This window comes from Mobula birostris, chromosome 21 (genome assembly GCF_030028105.1).
Source record: "Mobula birostris isolate sMobBir1 chromosome 21, sMobBir1.hap1, whole genome shotgun sequence".
Taxonomy (NCBI): Eukaryota; Metazoa; Chordata; class Chondrichthyes; order Myliobatiformes; family Myliobatidae; genus Mobula; species Mobula birostris.
Window position 1 is genome coordinate 12,923,579 of NC_092390.1, and position 21,150 is coordinate 12,944,728.

Genomic DNA, 21,150 nt, shown 5'->3' on the forward strand with positions numbered 1-21,150 from the left:
CTCCCAAACAGAGTCTTTTCTCAACAAGGAACAAGGACATCATGTCACACACACCCAGGGCAGAGACATTAGATACAGAGTGAAGCTCCCTCTACACTGTCCCATCAAACACTCCCAGGACAGGGACAGCACGGGTTAGATACAGAGTGAAGCTCCCTCTACACTGTCCCATCACACACTCCCAGGACAGGGACAGCACGGGTTAGATACAGAGTGAAGCTCCCTCTACACTATCCCATCACACACTCCCAGGACAGGGACAGCACGGGTTAGATACAGAGTGAATCTCCCTCTACACTGTCCCATCACACACTCCCAGGACAGGGACAGCACAGGTTAGATACAGAGTGAATCTCCCTCTACAACTGTCCCATCACACACTCCCAGGACAGGGACAGCACAGGTTAGATACAGAGTGAATCTCCCTCTACACTGTCCCACCACACACTCCCAGGACAGGGACAGCACTGGTTAGATACAGAGTGAAGCTCCCTCTACACTGTCCCATCACACACTCCCAGGACAGGGACAGCAGGGGTTAGATACAGAGTGAAGCTCCCTCTACACTGTCCCATCACACACTCCCAGGACAGGGACAGCACGGGTTAGATACAGAGTGAAGCTCCCTCTACACTGTCCCATCACACACTCCCAGAACAGAGATAGGACAGATTAAATACAGAGTGAAGCTCCCTCTACACCTGGAGCTGAAGGGAGGAGGTGGGGTTAGGAGGAAGGAGCAGAACAGGGGGTGAAAGGATTTTCGACAGCAGGTAGAGGGTGCTATGTGGTGGCAGGGTTGATTGCCTGTGGTGGATTCATACTTGGGTATCTCCGATGACTTCCTTTCCATCTGAATCTGGAACTACTTCAGTGTCAATCTCCTGAGACCAGAACAAACGCCGGGTATTATAGGCCTAGAAACAAGAATTAGAAATGGGACTCAGTATGGGAATTGCATGAGGAGTCTTGTGGTTGTGTTCTGGTCACCTCATTATAGGAAGGAGGAGGAAGCTTTAGGGAGGGTGCAGAGCAGATTTACCAGGATGTGGCCTGCATTCGAGAGCATGTCTTAGGAATGGTACAGCAAGCTTTTTTTCTTTTCTTTTTTTTCTTTTTGGATTCTCTTTGGAGTGAATAAATATGAGCATGTCCAGATAGCAATGTATAACAGGCAAATATAGAGAAGACAGCCAGCACCTTCTACCGGGGTGGATATGTCCTTGAGTGAGCAGAATTTTAAAGTAAACAAACAAGATTCTACAAATCCAAAGCAACTCTCACAAAATGCTGTTGGAATGCAACAGGTCAGGCAGCATCTATGGAGAGGTATAAAGAGTTTGGTACATTTCGTGCCAAGACTGTCCATCATGGCTTTTCTTCCTGAAAAACAAGTCCTGGTGAAGGGTCTTGGCCCAAAACGTTGACTCTTTATTCCTTTCCATAGATGCTGCCTGACCTGCTGAGTTCCTCCAGCAGTTGTGTGCATCACTCATAACCCTACAGTAAAGTGCTTGGAGGAAAGTCTAAGGGGGATGTCAGAGGTTTCTCTTCTACAGAGTGGTGGGTGGATGGAATGTACTGCCAGGGGTGATGGTAGAGACCAGTACATTAGGGACATAAAAGAGCCTCTTAGGTAGGCACCTGGATGGATGAAAAATGGAGGACAATGTGGGAGGGAAGCATTAGATTGATCCTGGATTAGGTTAAAAAGTTGGCACAACATTGTGAGCTGAAGGGCCAGTACTATGCTGATACTGTTCTACATTCTAGCTATCCTTTATGGTTGACTGTAAACCTACCCTGTGTCCCATTTTAAACACAAAATAATCTGCAGATGCTGTGATCAAAGCAACACTTTCAGTAAACTGGATGAACTCAGCAGGTCGGGCAGCATCAGTTAGAAATGATGAGTCGACGTTTCGGGCCGGAACCCTTCGTCAGGACTGAAGAATGAAAGATGGGGAAAGATTTGAAGAATGCTTGTAGCTTCAGTTGAAAGACCAGTAACTTGAAAGACAAAGGGGTGGGGGAGGGGAAGCATTGACATCATAGCCCTGAAAACAATGGGTGGTAGAAGAAGGAGGCGGAACCATGAGGGAGCTGGGGGAGGGGGTAGAGTGAAATAGGGATAGAGGAAGGGAGGGGGAGGGAATTACCGGAAGTTGGAGAATTCTATGTTCATACCAAGGGGCTGGAGACTACCTAGATGGTATATGAGGTGTTGCTCCTTCAACCTGAGTTTAGCCTCATCATGGCAGTAGAGGAGGCCATGTATGGACATATCTGAATGGGAGTGGGAAGCAGAGTTGAAGTGGGTGGCTACTGGGAGATCCTGTCTGTTTTGGTGGACGGAGCGGAGGTGCTCGATGAAGCGGTCCCCCAATCTGCGTCGGGTTTCACCGATGTAGAGGAGGCCGCAGCAGGAGCACCGGATGCAATAGATGACCCCAACAGACTCACAAGTGAAGTGTTGTCTCACCTGGAAGGACTGTTTGGGGCCCTGAATGGTTGCAAGAGATGAGGTGTAGGGACAGGTGTAGCACTTACGCTTACAGGGATAAGTGCCGGGTTGGAGATCTGATCTTTCCCCTCCCCCAGCTCCCTCATGGTTCCGCCTCCTTCTTCTACCACCCATTGTTTCAAGGGCTATGACGTCATTGCTTCCCCTCCCCCACCCCTTTGTCTTTCAAATTACTGGTCTTTCAACTGACGCTACAAGCATTCTTCAAATCCTTCCCCATCTTTCATTCTTCAGTCCTGATGAAGAGTTCCGGCCCGAAACGTTGACTCATTGTTTCTAACTGATGCTGCCCGACCTGCTGAGTTCATCCAGCGTACTGAAAGTGTTGTTGTGTCTCATTTGCTGCTGAATTTAAACCCTTCCTCATTTCATGAGCACACCTCCCCTAGGAGTATCTGCAGGCCCTGGACCTATACTCACTTGAATCTAGAAGAACGACAGGGGGAATCTGATTGACACCTATAGATTATTGAAAGGTGACAAGTGGATGTGGAGGGGATGTTTCCTATAATGGGGGAGTCTAGAACCAGAGGGAAAGAACCTCAGAATAAAACAATGTCCCTTTAGAACGGGAATGAGAAGGAATTTCTTTAGCTAGAGGGTGGTGAATCTTTGGAATTCATTGTGGAGGCCACATCACTGGGTACATTAAAAGTGGAGGTTGATAGGTTCTTGATGACTAAGGACATCAAAGGTTATGGGGAAAAGGCAGGAGAATGGGGTTGAGAGGGATAACAAATTAGCTATGATGGAATGGTGGAGCAAACTTGATGGGACAAATGGCCTAATTCTGCTCCTTTGTCTTACAGTCTATATCTAAAGGGTGATGGACCCTTCCAGTTCAGGTGGAGCTAGGCGAGCTTGCATCTCTCCTGTCTTTCTCAGAAGTCTACAGTCCTACTGCACATACCATCTTTATAGCCACACGTTCCTCTGACCTACGACCTTAGACCGCTGGCAGCGGCACCATGTGTATTTACAATGTGCTGATAAGTATCAGAGCGTGTGGGAGACATCCTATGATATAGGTTAATCGGGAACTGTAAATTAACATTAGTGCGGGACAGGTTACTGTAAGGATGAATACTTCATATTTTATTGTCACCAAACAATTGATACCAGGGCGTACAATCATCACAGCGATATTTGATTCTGCGCTTCGCGCTCCCTAGAGTACAAATCGATAGTAAATATTAAAAATTTAAATTATAAATCATAAATAGAAATAGAAAATGGAAAGTAAGGTAGTGCAAAAAAACCAAGAGGCAGGTCCGGATATTTGGAGGGTACGGCCCAGACCTGGGTCAGGATCTCTTCAGCAGTCTTATCGCAGTTGGAAAGAAGCTGTTCCCAAATCTGGCCGTACGAGTCTTCAAGCTCCTGAGCCTTCTCCCGGAGGGAAGAGGGACGAAAAGTACGTTGGCTGGGTGGGTTGTGTCCTTGATTATCCTGGCAGCACTGCTCCGACAGCGTGCGGTGTAAAGTGAGTCCATGGACGGAAGATTGGTTTGTGTGATGTGCTGGGCTGTGTTCACGATCCTCTGCAGCTTCCTCTGGCCTTGGACAGGGCAACTTCCATACCAGGTTGTGATGCACCCTAGAAGAATGCTTTCTACGGTGCATCTATAAAAGTTAGTGAGGGTTTTAGGTGACAGGCCAAATTTCTTTAGCTTTCTCAGGAAGTAAAGGCGCTGGTGGGCCTTCTTGGCAGTGGACTCTGCTTGGTTGGACCAAGTCAGGTCATTTGTGTTATTGACCCCGAGGAACTTAAAGCTTTTGACCTGTTCCACTTGCGCACCACCGATGTAAATGGGTCGTGCGGTCCACTACTCCTTCTGAAGTCAACAACCAATTCCTTCGTCTTGCTGATGTTGAGGGATAGGTTATTGTCTTCGCACCATGCCACCAGGTTCTTAATTTCCTCTCTGTACTCAAACTCATCATTACCCGAGATACAGCCTACAATTGTGGTGTCATCAGCAAACTTATATATTGAGTTCGATGGAAATTTGGCTACACCATCATAGGTGTACAATGAGTACAGCAGGGACTGAGTACACAGCCTTGTGGGGCACCGGTGCTCAGAGTGATTGTGGAGGAGAGCTTGTCCCCTATTTTTACAGCCTGGGTCCTGTCTGTGAGGAAGTTGAAGATCCAGCTGCAGATCTGAGTGCTAAGGCCGAGGTTCCGGAGCTTAGGAATCAGTTTATTTGGAATGATGGTATGAAAGGCAGATCTGTAGTCAATGAAAAGGAGCCTTATGTATGTGTCTTTATTCTCCAGGTGTTCTAAGGAGGAATGAGTCTGAGGTTTCAAACCGAGACATTGACAATCCCTACTCTTCCTCCTCACTCACAGTACTGGATCCACTTGAGCCCTTCCAGCTGTTTGCTCGGGCAGCATAGTAGCAAAGCGATTAACGTAATGCTTTACAGTGCCAGCGAGCCAGGTTCAATTCCTGCTGCTGACTGTAAGGAGTTTGTACACTTTCCCTGTGACCACGTGGGTTTCCAGCAGGTTCAAGCTCAAGTTTGAACTAGGGCTGGGGCTTTACTCTCTGGAGAGGAGGAGGATGAGAGACATGACAGAGATATACAAGATAATAAGAGGAACAGATAGAGTGGACAGCCAGCGCCTCTTCCCCAGGGCACCACTGCTCAATACAAGAGGACATGGCTTTAAGGTAAGGGGTGGGAAGTTCAAGGGGGATATTAGAGGAAGGTTTTTTACTCAGAGAGTGGTTGGTGTGTGGAATGCACTGCCTGAGTCAGTGGTGGAGGCAGATACACTAGTGAAATTTAAGAGACTACTAGACAGGTATATGGAGGAAATTAAGGTGGGGAGTTATATGGGAAGCAGGGTTTAAGGGTTGGCACAACATTGTGGGCCGAAGGGCCTGTACTGTGCTCTACTGTTCTATGTTCTATGTTCTAAGTTTATGGTAATTCAACCATATACATGTATACCGACAAACAAAACAACATTCCTCCAGATCAAGGTGCACAACCCAGTATATACTGTATAACTCACACACATAACACAAAGTAATATTGCCAGAAATAAATTAGAAGAGAGAATCAGGTTTATTATCACCCACATGTGTCATGAAATTTAACTTAGCAGCAGCAGTTCAATCCAATACATAATATAGAAGAAGAAAAACAATAATAATAAATAAATAGTAAGTCAATTACAGTATACATATATTGAATAGATTAAAACTCCTGCAAAAACAGAAATAATATATATTAAAAGTGTGAGGTCATGTTCATGGACTCAATGTCCATTTAGGAATCAGATGGCGGAGGGGAAGAAGCTGTTCCTGAATCACTGAGTGTGTGCCTTCAGGCTTCTGTACCTCCTACCTGATGGTAACAGTGAGAAAAGGGCATGCCCTGGGTGTTGGGGGTCCTTAATAATGGACTCTGCCTTTCTGAGACACCGCTCCTGAAGATGTCCTGGGTACTTTGTAGGCTAGTACCCAAGATGGAGCCGACTAAATTTAAAACTCTCTGCAGCTTCTTTCGGTCCTGTGCAGTAGCCCCCCCCCCCCCCCGCCCCATACCAGACAGTGATGCAGCCTGTCAGAATGCTCTCCACAGTACAACTATAGAAGTTTTTGACTGTATTTGTTGACATGCCAAATCTCTTCAAACTGCCAATGAAGTACCTTGCCTTCTTTATAACTGCATTAATATTAAGGTGCATTTATCGCACGTCAAAAAGTAAACAACATAACGCTACTTGAACTTCGGGTGTGATGAGAGCTGGGTGCTGGCAGAGAGTTCAGTAGACTTGAACTTCGGGTGTGATGAGAGCTGGGTGCTGGCAGAGAGTTCAGTAGACTTGAACTTCGGGTGTGATGAGAGCTGGGTGCTGGCAGAGAGTTCAGTAGACTTGAACTTCGGGTGTGATGAGAGCTGGGTGCTGGCAGAGAGTTCAGTAGACTTGAACTTCGGGTGTGATGAGAGCTGGGTGCTGGCAGAGAGTTCAGTAGACTTGAACTTCGGGTGTGATGAGAGCTGGGTGCTGGCAGAGAGTTCAGTAGACTTGAACTTCGGGTGTGATGAGAGCTGGGTGCTGGCAGAGAGTTCAGTAGACTTGAACTTCGGGTGTGATGAGAGCTGGGTGCTGGCAGAGAGTTCAGTAGACTTACGGCCTGCAGGAGGAAGCTGTTTCCCCTCCTAACAATTCTTGTCCAAATGCTATGGTACCTCCTGCCTTCTGGTAGGGGGGAAGGGGTCAAAGAGATTGTTCGATAGACGGGAGGCATCATTGACATTGCTAAAGATCCTGTGTATACACGCTCCTAAAATCTTTGACGGGTGCAAGGAAGACCCCGATGATCCTCTCAGCAGTTCTTGTTGTGGTCAGATGCCTTGTAATTCCCCATACCAGACAGCGAAACAGTTGGCCAGGACACTCTCAATAGAGCCCCTGCAAAAATTGGTAAAAATAGGGGAAGGGGGAAGCTTTGCTCGCCTTAGTCTCCTCAGTAATTGGAGATGCTGCTGTGCTTCCTTGGCTAAAGAGGTGTTGTTGAGGGACCAGATGAGACTGTCCAGAAATCTGGTGTTCCTAACTCTCTCTACAGAGGAGCTGTTCATGTGCAGTGAGGAGTGGTCAACCTGTACCTTCCTAAGGTCCACTATCATCTCTTTGGTCTTGTCCACCTTGAGACTCAAGTTGTTGTGCTTGCTCCATTCTGCTGGCAACTTCACCTCCTCTCTATACGCCATCTCATCGTCATTTTGCTGAGGCCACCCACTGTCACGTCATCAGCGAACCTGATGATTCCCGTTGAACTGGATCAAGCAATGCGGTGGGCTAAGAACAAGGCCCTGGCGAACACCAGTGCTCAGCATGACGGAGCTAGAGATCTTTCTGCCAACGTGGACTGACAGTGCCCTTTCTGTCAAGAAGTCCAAATTCAGTTAGAGAGAGAGGTGTTGAGACCAATGATGAAGGTTTACCCACCAGCTTCTGAGGGATGATCATATTAAATGCCGAGCTAAAGTCGCTGAAGGCGTATTGTTAAAGTTAAAGTCTGTCCCAAGCCTTATAGGCTCATCAGGCCGGTGCTTATGCTGGTTTCCATGGCGTGAAGCGAATGAGAGTACGAGACTCCGGACGCCAGTCTATCACGAGGTTAACCCCCAGCATTTTGCTAGTACCCATTTTCAGCTGGGTGGACTGGAGCAGTGTGTGGTTAACTGCCTTGCTCAAGGACACAACACGCTGCCTCGGCTGGGGCTCGAACTCACAACCTTCAGACCGCTAGTCCAACACCCTAACTACTTGGCCACGGGCCACACACCCTGGCATACTGAGGCACCATTTTCCAGGTAGAACAGGACAGAGTGGAGTGCAGAGACTATGGCGTCATCAGTGGACTGAATTGAGCAAAAAGCAAACTGGAAAGCATTCAATGTAGAAGGAAGATGGGATTGGGACTTAATGCAATTGATAACCAGCCACTCAAAGCAGTTCATTATTATTGACATCAGTGCCACTGGGCCATAGTTGTCGAGGCAGGTCACAGTCGCCATCTTGGGCACAGGGATGATGGTGGCCACCTTGAAGTCTGAGGGGGCAGTGGGCAGTTCCAGAGAGATGTTGAAGATGCCTGTTGGAACCTCTTTTAACTGGGCTGCGCAGTCTGTCAGCAGCTGACCAGGTATGCAGTCAGATCCCGCAGCTTTACGTGGGTTGGCCCTGGCCAGGGTTTTCCTCACATCAGCTGTGACCAGATAGAGTGCCTACCACTTGGGGGTATGGGTGAGGTGGAAGGGGTTCTGTCCTCATTGGCACATTGTTCGGTGCATCAAACCCAGCGTACAAGAGATTTAGCCTATCAGGAAGAGAGGCACCATTGTTGTTGATGTGCAGGTTTGTACTCCTTTGTGATCTGAAAGCCCTGTCGCATGTGCCTCGTGTCGCTGGTGTCACAGAAATGGGTGTATATTCTCTGTGAATAATCTTGTTTTGCTCTCCTGATAGTGTGGGAAAGCACAGCCCTTGCTGACTTATCCCCCGATCTCAAGGGTGGCCTACTTCCTTCACAAATTTCAAAGATGTACGGGTTTGTAGGTTCATTGGTTACTTGTGTGTCATGGATGGCACAGGCTTGGTGGGCCGGAAGGGAGAGAACGAGAGAGAGGGAGAGAATAGAAAGAGAAAGAAGGTAAGAAAGAACAAAGCCAAGTCAAATCAAGTGAAATTTATTGTCACTTAACTATATACATGTACATAACCATATAATGTATATAGAAATGAGACAACGTTTCTTTGAACTGGGGTGTAAAGCACAGTAGTACACAGACGTTGAATATATCCGTCAACACCTCCATCAGCTGGGCTGTGCAGTCTTTCAGAACCCAGCCTGGTATACTATTGGGCCCTGCAGCTTTGCGCGGATTGACTCTGGCCAGGGTCTTTCTCACCTCAGGTTCAGCAAGAGTGTCTGCTCCCCTGGGGGGGAGGGGTGCCTTCCTTGCCAACACTGGGTGTGGAAGGCATTCACCCTCTCAGGAAGTGAGGCATCCTGCTTACTGGTGCACAGGGTAGACTTGTACTCTGTAATCTTCTGAATTCCCTGCCACGTGCGCCTCACGTCTCTGGTATCGCAGAAGCGGCTAAAACTTCTCTGAGAATGCTCCCACTTCGCCAGTATCACGATCCCTCAATCATGCAAGGACCTCTGCATGGCTTCTGATTTGCCCCCACCCAGATGTGTTTCACGTTGGTAACATCCTCAGTCACAGAATCCACGTATTCAGCATGGTTGTCTCCCTGAACATTATCCAGTTAGTATTACCAAAGGAAAGGAAAGGTACGTCGCATCTGGTTAGAGGACGATTTCCCTCCACGCCTCTCTGACGTAGTGGGGAACCGCGTACGAGGCAAGTTACAGCGGTGGTTTGCCATTGCCTTCTGCCGGGTGAGTTTCCAAAGAGATCACCAGCTCGTAATCCCGCACGGGTGGAAAGCGTGCAGGGGAGCCGGCTGGATTCGAACTCGGGACCTTTCGTCCCAAAGTCCAGCACTGATGCCACTACACCACCAACTGGGTCAGTATTGTCAAAGGAAAGAAAAAAAAAGTGGGAAAGAAGGAAATAAAGAAAGAAAAAAGGAAAGAAAGATCGATAGGTCAACTCTTACCTGTCCCTCCTCAAAGTTTCTGTGGAATCCGCTTTTCCTTTTTTTCTGAGCTGGGGTTTGAAGCCCTTCTGCCAACTCACCACGCTTGGTGCCGCTCTGATTCGGAGGCGTTGAGAAAGCAGCTCTTGATCGCTCATGGCCATAGTCCTGTCAGGATGAATGCAGCAAACTACTGAGATAGGAACATAAGATATAGGAGCAGAAGGCCATTCGGCCCATCGAGTCTGCTCCGCCATTCAATCATGGGCCGATCCAATTCTTCCAGTCATCCCCACTCCCCTGCCTTCTCCCCATACCCTTTGATGCCCTGGCTAATCAGGAAGATATCTATCTCTGCCATAAATGCACCCAATGACTTGGCCCCCACAGCCACTCGTGGCGACGTTCCACAGATGAGATCATCAGGAATCAACTTGGACAGAGATTATTTCGGTGAAGAGCGTGCAGTAAGGAGGACAGGAGCTGAGAAATCGATTTTTCTGCAACCAGTCATAATCTCAGATCGAGGAGAGTACGGAGTAGTTAAAGGAAAAGGCCCTTCTACACTGTCCCATCACACACTCCCAGGACAGGGACAGCACGGGTTAGATACAGAGTGAAGCTCCCTCTACACTGTCCCATCACACACTCCCAGGGCAGGGACAGCATGGGTTAGATACAGAGTGAAGCTCCCTCTACACTGTCCCATCACACACTCCCAGGACAGGGACAGCACGGGTTAGATACAGAGTGAAGCTCCCTCTACACTGTCCCATCACACACTCCCAGGGCAGGGACAGCACGGGTTAGATACAGAGTGAAGCTCCCTCTACACTGTCCCATCACACACTCCCAGGACAGGGACAGCACGGGTTAGATACAGAGTGAAGCTCCCTCTACACTGTCCCATCACACACTCCCAGGGCAGGGACAGCACGGGTTAGATACAGAGTGAAGCTCCCTCTACACTGTCCCATCACACACTCCCAGGGCAGGGACAGCACGGGTTAGATACAGAGTGAATCTCCCTCTACACTGTCCCATCACACACTCCCAGGACAGGGACAGCACGGGTTAGATACAGAGTGAAGCTCCCTCTACTCTGTCCCATCACACACTCCCAGGGCAGGGACAGCACGGGTTAGATACAGAGTGAAGCTCCCTCTACACTGTCCCATCACACACTCCCAGGGCAGGGACAGCACGGGTTAGATACAGAGTGAAGCTCCCTCTACATTGTTAAACTAAAGAATGATTCTGTAGTGACGTGGTCGTAAACATTGAAGATATCAAGGATTCTAATGGAATGGGCAATAATTTGTTGGGGGTGCAAGAAGCAGGAATCCCACTGACCAGTGAGCTCTGCTGGGTACCAGAAGCATGTCTTGGACCAGCTGAAAGTCTGATATTTTCCTGCTGTCCAAGCAGGGGAGGAAAAGTGACCACAAGAACAATTAGAATATACAAATAGAACATTTTGTCTCACATTTTCCTTTTCCAATTGACACAAACGTCCTTCTGAGTTCATCCGAATTTTATCCAGAAGCCTCATCTGTACAAATGAACCAGAGAATGTTGGGTCAGTTTGGAAGTGCAGGAAGGTGAGTTGCCAGCTGCCGACTCTGCTGGTCTTGTGTACTTATTGCCTTTTTGTTCTCCCGAAGCCTGCAGTGCAGGGAAATTCGAATTCGTCGGCTAACCCCCAGTGTTTGCACTCTTCACTAATCCACTCAATTTTGCTAATTTACTGTAAAGTTAAACTATACAGAAATTTGGGGAATTCCTATGATGTTAGAATATAGATGTTGCAGACGGGATACTTCAAGGCATGACTCAACCCCTTGCTAGCACACACACACATTCACGCACAAACTTACACCAGATTAAATATAGATGGTACCTGAGGGTTAGAATGGACATGATGTTCTGAATGACCTGATTCTGTGCTGAACATTCTTTGATTCCCCAGAGCAAACCTCTCTGCCTTCAATACCTGCACTTTTATCCAAGTCGGAATCCATTCATTAAAGGTTTGCATCTCACTTTGCTGAGCCTTTCTGTTCCTAAAACAGCCTTTGATACTTTTGGACTTACTAGGCATGTGGAACAGAAATCAGGAACCTTGGGTTGGCTGTAGCTGCAACCTCCAACCACCAGGTGGCATGGCGAAGCCAGCGTCCGGAGGCACCAATGTACATTAAACATGAATCCATAAATCTGCTGTCAGCAACCACAGAGAACAGGCACCAGGGCAATTTAAGAACATAAGACTTAGAAGCAGAAGTAGGCCATTTGACCCATCTAGTCTGCTCCACCATTCAATAACGGCTGATCCTTTCTTCCCCCTCCTCAGCCCCACAATTACTGCTGTATTATTACATGTTGATATGTGTTCATGGCTTACCGGCCTAGGGGTTGTCTGTCTTGTTGGAGTCCAGCTACAAGGAAAGAACAATATTATTGTTGCTAAGGTATCCACAGTTTGACCTGGTCTCACCCGATCACAGATATTCCCTTTGTCCTATTCATCCCTGTTCCCAGATTCTTTGCAACTTAAAACCATCCTTTTGTCTCTCTTTTCCTATTCTGATAATGGTAGCAGAGCAGCTAGGGTAACACTGTACAGTGCTAACGATCAGGGTTCAATTCCACCGCTGTCTATCAGGGGTTTGTGCGTTCTCCCTCTGACTACGTGGGTTTCTTCCAGGTGTTCCAGTTTCCTTCCACTTTCCAAAGATGTACAGGTTAGGGTTGCTATGATGCTGACACGCAAAGAATAGCGACACTTGCGGCTGCTCCCAGCAGATCCTTGGGCTATGATGCAGACGACGCATTTCACTCTATGGTTTGACGTTTCAATGTACATGTAACAAATAAAGCTAACCTTTTCTTTTAATCTTTTAAATGGAGTCACTGACTCTGCTTCTTTCTCCATAGATGCTGCCTGACCTGCTGAGTGTTTCCAGTATTTCTCTCCTAATGTTACGTTCACCGGGGAATCCAGAATGGGACTAGGGTTCCTCCAGCAGATCCTTACTCCAGACTCCAGCATCTGTAGTCTCTTGCATCTCTGGAATTACAGAGCATAGCTTTAAGGTGAGAGGGGAAACTTTAAATGAGAATTCCATCACTTTTTTTTTACAGGGAGTGGTGGATAGAAGCCGTTTTCCTTTTACGGACCGGGCAGTGTTCACGACGCTTGTGGTCTTGGGCAGGGCAGTGCAGCCTTCCATGCTGCATGGATAAAAATTGCTTACACCGCTGGGGACATGCCAAATTTATTTTGCATCCTTAGGGAGCAGAGATGTTCTTCCTCAAACCTCGACATTTCAAAAGCAAAGTCAAAGTGGAGTTCACTGCCCTCTACACAAGTACCTCTGTACACAGGTGCAATGAAAAACTCACTTGCAGCAGCACTACAGGCACGTGGAGTCGTTAAGCATCATTCACAAGAGAAACATATGTAAATCAATCACGATTTTTACACGAAAAAGCACAATCAAAACAAAAATAGCTATGTTAATTTTAATGCAAAGTAATCGAAGTGTTGCTGAACTGTGGTGATGAGGGTTTTGCCATTTGGTTCAGACCCAGTGGTGGAAGGGAAGTAGCTGGTTTTGAACCTGGTGGTGTTGGGACTTCAGGCACCCATACATCCTGACCGATTGTAACTGCGAGATGTCTTCCTGTTTACTTCCAACTGCCTGTTGCACCCTGTTACATCTCCATCTCCTCTCACTTTTACTCTTGTCCCTAAAGATATTAAAAGAATGAAACGTTGGAATAATTCTGGAATCGACATTTGGACAGTTCCCCGATTGGATGCAATGATCTCCCCTCACTTCTGTCACAATGGAGGTGTGTGAGCTTTGCGATGTACCAGGTTCAGCTACTGACTGAGTAAACTCTCTGACCAATGTGCATTGAATGGACCGTTTCCCAGCACAGAGAGCTCTGGCCTGATCTTGATGGTTATGTTACTGGAGCAACAATAGAGTGGGTTCAAATTTTTAATCTCAAGATTGTTTAATGCCATTTCCTGTACACAAGTATAAAGGAGAACAAAATAGTTGCTACTCCAGATCCAATGCAGCACAAAAAACACACACAAAAGATAAATAACACAATAATACTAATACATAATAAATATAAATGCATAAGAAAGCTTATGTACATAGATTGACTCTATGTCCATAATGTGATGCTAGGCACAGGTATAAGGTGACTAACAGGAAATAGTGGGGGTTGGGGGTGTAGAGGGGTGGGTTAGTGGGTGGAGGTGTTGATCAGCCTTATTGCTTGGGGAAAGTAACTGTTTTTGATCCTGGCGTAGATGCTACATAGCCTCCTCCCTCAAGGGAGTTGGACAAACAGTCCATGAGCTGGGTAGGTGGGATCCTTCATAATATAACTGGCCCTTTTCCAGCACATTTCTGTATATACAGTATATCCTCGGTTCTGGTAGTTTGGAGCCAGTGATGCGTTGGGCAGTTTCGACTACCTGTTGTAGAGCCTTCCTGTCTGCCAGTGTGCAGTTTCCATATCAAGTAGTGATGCAGTTTGTCAGCATGCTCTCTGCTGTGCATCTATAGAATGAGGTGAGTATAGATGTGCACAGTCCAGCTCTTTTCAGCCTCCTCAGAAAATAAAGGCATTGATGAGCTTTTTATGACTATGGAGGGTGTGTTCTGGGACCGGGAGAGGTTGTGCAGGATGTGCACTCCCAGGAGTTTGAAACTGCTCGCAGTTTTCACTGCTGTGCCGCCGATGTAAAGGGAGCTGTGTGTGGTGAATTCTCCTGATGTCGATAACCATCTCCTTTGTCTTGTTGACATTAGGGAAGAGGTTATTTGCTTGGTATCAGGCCTCGAGCTCCTCCACCTCCTCCCTGTGGGCCGTCTCATCGTTGTTGGTGATGAGCCCCACCATTGTCATGTCATCGATGAGCTTGATGATGCGATTGCTTGTGCGTTTGGCTGTGCAGTCTTGTGTGAGGACAGTGTACAGCAACGGGCTCAGGGCTCAACACACAGCCCTGGGGGCTCCCATATTTAGGATGATGGGGAGGGAGGAGCGTTGTACATCCTGACAATCTGAGGTCTGTTCGTTAGGAATTCCAACACCCAGTTGCACAGTGGTGTCTTTAGACCAAAGGACAGGAGTTTGTTCACCTAGGCCTGTGGAACAATAGTGTTGAATGTTGAACTGAAATCCGGAAACAGCATTCTGACATAAGTGTCTTTGTTTTCTAGATGTGTTGGAACCAGGAGCATGAAAAATGCTATGGCATCTGTCATAGAGTGGTTCTGTCAGTAAGCATATTGGTGAGTGTCCAATGTGGCAAGAGTGGAGTTTTTGATGTGTGCCATTATCAGATGTTCAAAGCACCTCATGATGATTGGCATCAGTGCCACTGGGTGGTGGTTGTTGAGTTCTGAAAATATAGACTTCTTTGGTACAGGATTGATGGTGGTTGATTTGAAGCTTGTGGGTACAGCAGCCTGGATGAATGAAGAATTGAAGATGTCCGTGTAGATATCAGTGAACTTGTGTGCACGTTCTTCGAGCACTCAGCTTGGGATGTTGTCTGGCCCAGGTGACTCCCAATAGAGTCCTTCTCTCACATCTGCTACTCTTTCAGACAGTGGCTACTCACCTGGGAGCGGGTAGCTTTCATGGCCAGCGTTGTGTTGCATGCCTCGAAGTGTATAGGGAGAGGAGGCATCACTGGTATAGTTGGCGCTGCTTTGTCAGTAATAACGTTGATGCCCAGCAACATATTATCGGATGGGTGCTCGTGATTTTTCTCATACATAGACTGACTTTGCCCTCTTAATGCCTATGATGAGGTTTCAACTAGCTTCCCTGAGAACTGTGCTGACTCTGGAGTTGAAGGCAGTGTCTTGGGGATTTAGTAGGGAATGCACCTCTGTGTTCAGCCGTGGCCTCTGGTTGGGCTGTCAGATGATCAGTCTTGGGGTCCCAACGCCACCTACACGCTCATGGTGACAGGTGAGACAGATCCCTTGAGGTCCACATCTTTTCCATTTGTGGAGGCCTCCTTGAACACCATCTGCCAGCTGGTCGATTCAAACCAGTCCTGAAGCATTGGGATTGCCTCATGAAGGTACACGGTGATGGTCCTCTTCACGGGTTTCTTAATATTCTTAAAGATACAGCACGGTAACAGGACCTTCCAGCCCAGCACATGTGACCAATTCCAGCCCATTACGTGACCAATTCCAGCACATCACATGACCAATTCCAGCACATGTGACCAACCGACCTACTAACCAGCACGTCTTTGGACTGTGGGAAGAAACTGGAGCACCTGGAGGAAACCTACGCGGACACTGAGGGAAGATACAAACTCAGTACAGGCAGAGGCAGGAATTGAACCTGTGTCGCTGGCGCTGTAACGGCATCACGCTAATTGCTTCACTACTGTGCTGCCCCCCATGGTGTGGTGTGAATATGGGAGGAATCAGATCTACAAGGTCAAGTCTATTAGCATTCATGTATACAGCTGAACAAAACCTCGTTCCTCTGGGGCCAGGGTGCAAAACACAGTATGTATAGTCATACACAGGGCATACTATTACAGCAGCACAAAGAGCCACAAAATTATTATTGGCACGAGTCCCTGAGTGGCATGGCTCGAAGGTTGGTGATACACAGGATGATGTCAAAGAGCCACGTTTCTGCAAGATCAAGTACTCTCACCAAGTTAACATGGTGAGCTTAACACATTGATGCAATCGTGAAGACGATCAACTTTGGTAGGAGTTTGAGGAGATCCAGTACGTCACTGAGGACACTTACAGAATTTGATAGATGTCTGCCGCAGGGCATCCCGACTGGTTGCGTTACAGCCTAGTATGGAGGCACCAATGCACAGGATCGCAAGAGGCTGCTGAGGTTTATCACTCAGTGGCCACTTTATTAGGAAGACTTGCACGACTCATTAATGCAAATATCTAACGTGTTCAAGATGTTAGGTTGTTGTTCAGACCAAACTCAGAACGGAAGAAATGAGATCGAAGTGACTTTGACGGTGGAATGCATGTTGGTGCCAGACGGGGTGGCTTGTGTATCTCAGAAGCTGCTGATCTCCTGGGATGTTTGCACACATCAGTTTCTAGAATTTATGGAGCGTGAGTGGCAGTTCACGTGGATGAGAGAGGTTGGAGGAGAATGACCAGACTGATTCCAGCTGAGAGGAGGGTAACAGTAACTCAAATAACCATGCATCACAACAGCGGCGTGCAGAAGAGCATCAGTGAATGCACAGCATGTCGAACCTTGAAGCCGATGGGCTACAGCAGCAGGCGATCACAAACATACACTCAGTGACCACTTTCTCAGAAAGACTGTGTCCACCAACAAGGACCCCCGTCACCCAGGACATGCCCTCTTCTCAATGCTACCATCAAGAAGACATGCACTCAACATTTCAGGATCAGCTTCTTCCTCTCCACCATCAGATTCCTGATTAGGCATTGAACTAATGAAAACTACCTCACTATTTTTTGACTAACTTTCACACTACTTACTTAATTTAATTTTTATATATTTCTTATTGTAATTTATAGATTTTAAAAAATTATGTATTGCAATGTTCTGTTGCAGCAAAGCAACAAATTTCATGACATATGCCAGTGATATTAAACCTGATTCTGATGCAGGAGGTAACTGATAAAGTGGCCACTGGTGTAGGTGAGATACATAAATAACACACAAAAAATACCAGAGGAACTCAGCAGGTCAGACAGATCTATGGAAAAGAGAAAACAGTTGAAGTTTTGGGCCGAGACCCTTCATCAGGACTGGAAAGGAAGGGGAGAAATCAGAGTAAGGGGGCAGCAGAGATCACAGATGGGGAGCAGTGAGAGAGGGTTTCACTGAACTCCCATCGAAAGGAAGATTTAAACTTCTTCAGGATAGGCATCCCTGGAAGAGACTTCATGGTGGGAGGAGAAGATGGCGGCGTGACGCAGTGCGCGCAGCCTCTCCGATGAAATGATATCGTATTTGTTAAATAGGGTACCATGCACAATTCTGATTTGATGGAGACAGCCGTGAGAAGCACAGAGGAACATCTGGAGAAACTTCTGAAATGCCCGGTTCGCTGCTGCTGCTACTGTGCGATCGAGAATCTCCGGAATCTCTGGAGGGAAGGCCACAAATCCTCAGCTTTGCCTGCTGCTGACGGCCGGGGCTGGGGTCTAAGCGCTTGGCAGAGATGGTGCTCGGTGCTCGCTGTCGGAGGGCTAATCGGAGGCTCGAAGTTTTCGGACTGTGGTCGGGCATGGCAGGGAGAGTTTTTCTTCCTTTTCCCGTCTGCATGAGATGTAGGACTTACGAGAGACTTTGAACTTTTTTTTACCGTCCCCATGGCCTGTTCTTCATCAAGTTACGGTATCGCTTTGCACTGTTGTAACTATATGTTATAATTATGTGGTTTTTGTTAGTTTTTCAGTCTTGGTCTGTCCTGTGTTTCTGTGATATCACACAGGAGGAATATTGTATCATTTCTTAATGCACGCATTACTAAATGACAATAAAAGAGGACTGCGTGTCCTCATAATCTAATCTAATCTAATGGTAGTAATAGTATCGCAATATTAGAAAACCTACAGATGCTGGAAATCCAGGCAACACACACAAAATGCTGTAGGAACTCGGCAGACCAGCCTGCATCTGTGGAAAAGACGTTTCGGGCCGAGACCCCTCTTCAGGACTGGAAAGGAAGAAGAGAAGGGTTTTGTGGGTGTTGCTTTGGATTTCCAGCATCTTCACGTGTTTGTGACCTGCAACGTAATAAACATCTGCAAGATTACAATGCCCCGTTGCTCACAGTATACCTGTTGCTTCTTCTCTGCGTGTCCAGTCCATGTGGTGATCTAGGTGATCGACCTGTAAGAGTCACACAATTCATATGAGTAGCTAACATGTTTACAGTCCATGCTTCCAGATGTTCTGACTGTCCCTGGCATCTTTAAGACACCAGAAAGTTTTTGTCTGTAGCACAGTGTGTATGGTGCATTGTAGCCTTTCCTCAAATACACGCAGAAGTGAAAAAGTCTTGCAAAGTATTCAGTTTCCACCCTTTGCCTCCACCCTGGACAGTGACTCCATAACAACAGAATGCATCGGCCAGTTTGTACAGACCTGTGGGAGTCTTGATCTCCATAGCAACGAGCAAGGCCTCTGGGCTTGGATTTCCATTCTCAGGCGATAGCTTCAGTCTGCGCTTGGGAGTGTCACTATGGTTAACAACATAGATTAACACTTGGAGAGAACAGAGAGAGAGGGAGAGCGTGTGCAAGGTTTCAACTTCCTGCATTTTAGGATGTCAGGCACACTGAATGAGGCCTGCTTCTTAACTTTTTTACCCAGAACTACTTTATATTTATAAACTCTTTTCCCAGGATATAAGAAATAGAAGCATGAGCAATGTAAAGGGTCAACACCAACATTCCCTCTAATATTCTTTTTTACAGCTGCACAGACCAACCATTGCTCTAAGAAGGTACCTTTGTTTTTTTACACAGCCTGAAAACTGAGCGACACTTTAAATTAACATATGTAAAAGAAAGCTACAGCTGAGTGACAACATTTGTGCGTTAATATTTCAGTTACTGGGTGGCCTTGCACCCGTGTAAATTAGAGGGAACAATGGTTGGCACAACACTGTAGACCAAAGGGCCTGTCCTGGGCTGAAGTGTTCTATGTTCTAAAATCTGCTCCAGGTACTCACTGGGTCAAGCAGCATTTGTAGGGGTGAAAGGAAATGTTAGACACAAGAGGTTGTGCAGATGCTGGAAATCTTGAGCAACGCAGAGCACTAGAAGAACTCAGCAGGTCGGGCAGCATCTATGGAGGGAATAAATTTCGATGTTTCGGGCCAAGACCCTTCATCAGGACTGGAAAATGTCTCGGCAGCATTTTTGTGTATATTGGAGTGGAACTGTTGATGTTTAGACACAAGTCTCTAGAGTTTATACCGAATGGTGTGAAAAACAAAAACAAAAACAAAAAATCCAGTGAGCGGCAGTTTTGCAAGTGATAATGTTTGGCTACTGAGAGAGGTCAGGGAGAATGGCCAGACTAGTTCAAGCTGACGGGAAGGCGACTCTAACTCAAATAACCACGCGTTAACAACAGTGGTGTGCAGAACAGCATCTCTGAATGCACAACATCTTGGACCTTGAAGTGGATGGGCTACAGCAGCAGAAAACCTCAAACATACACTCAGTTGCTAGGTACGGTAGTTACCAAATAAAGTGGCCACTGAGTATACTTGTTCTGATCTTTGTTCCACTGTTTTCGATCTACACTCTATGACTCTGAGAAACACCACACTTCAGTTTTGTGGCAGTAACAGTTTTAACTTGGACTTCCTGCAGGGTGACATAATAGCATGCTGGCAAGTGTAATGCTGTATGTTGCCAACAATCGGTGATAGGGATTTCAATTCCCGCCACTGCCTGTAAGGAGTTTGTACGTTCTCCCCGTGACCGCGTGGGTGCTCCGGCTTCAGTCCACAGACGTAAGGGTTAATGGGCTGTGACCACCACTTGCAGGCTGCCCCCAGCACATTGTCGGACTCCGGTTGTTGTTGACGCGAAACGGCATATGTTTTGAATTGTTAATACACATGTGACAAATAAAGCTCATCTTTCAAATTCACCCTCATGCCCTGTGTGTTTAATTAAACAGTATGGACATTATTCAAGTATCACAACCGCAGGCTCTGCCTCGATGTCCGCGCGCCCTCGCAGGTGGGCTGTGGAACGGGTTCAAGAAACGCACTAGTGAGAATGCACGTTCCAGCCAGTTAATGTTTCAACATGGTGGGATTTAACTCCCCTCATCTCGTTTCAGTCTTGTCGGACTTGACAAAATACAAAGCAACGTCAATGCTCCCTGTTTATGGTTGTCCTGGTTCCGGGAAACAATATTAGACTAAAGAAGTTTAGCTATTTAGGATTGAGATATCACTACCGAGCCACTGTACCGGCATTAGATTTAGTTTGAAAGTTCTAGTTTACGGTCTTGTTGGCCTAGAGTTTATTGTTTTTCCTTTATTTCTGCACAATTTCTATTAAAACTTAGTGAATCAGTGATCAGTGATGTTTCTCCAACTCCAGCCATCTCTCTCTCCCCCTACCTCCCTCCCTTCTCCCCTTCACTCTGCCCTCTCCTCTTCCCCCCCTCGCCCCCTCTTTCCCTCATCCCCCTCCCCTTCACTCTCCACTCACCCTACCCCTCCTCACCCCTCTTCCTCTTACCTTCCTCCCCTCCACTTCACTCCACCCTCCTCCCCTCCCTCCCCCTCCCCCCTCCTTCCCCTCCCCCTCCTCCTCCCCCACTCCTCCCCTTCCTCTTCCTCCCCCTCCCCCACTCCTCCCCTTCCTCTTCCTCCCCCTTCCCCACTCCTCCCCTTCCTCTTCCTCCCCCTTCCCCACTCCTCCCCTTCCTCT

At 47.2% G+C, this 21,150-nt stretch overlaps 1 protein-coding gene across 3 annotated transcripts in view; it reads right to left on the reverse strand.

Annotated features, from left to right (window-relative positions):
- Positions 1 to 21,150, reverse strand: part of cdc25d (cell division cycle 25 homolog d) — a 40,448-nt gene that overhangs the window by 16,975 nt on the left and 2,323 nt on the right. Inside the window, exons 2-7 of one of the 3 annotated variants that reach the window (XM_072238986.1) lie at positions 18,836 to 18,930; positions 18,529 to 18,580; positions 12,069 to 12,102; positions 11,151 to 11,216; positions 9,686 to 9,832; positions 825 to 917 (exon numbers count right to left, since the gene is read on the reverse strand). In XM_072238986.1, coding sequence (XP_072095087.1) covers positions 825 to 917; positions 9,686 to 9,832; positions 11,151 to 11,216; positions 12,069 to 12,102; positions 18,529 to 18,580; positions 18,836 to 18,930 — 487 coding nt within the window. The remainder of the gene's footprint in view (positions 1 to 824; positions 918 to 9,685; positions 9,833 to 11,150; positions 11,217 to 12,068; positions 12,103 to 18,528; positions 18,581 to 18,835; positions 18,931 to 21,150) is intronic. The other 2 variants (XM_072238987.1, XM_072238988.1) reach the window with 2 other exon arrangements.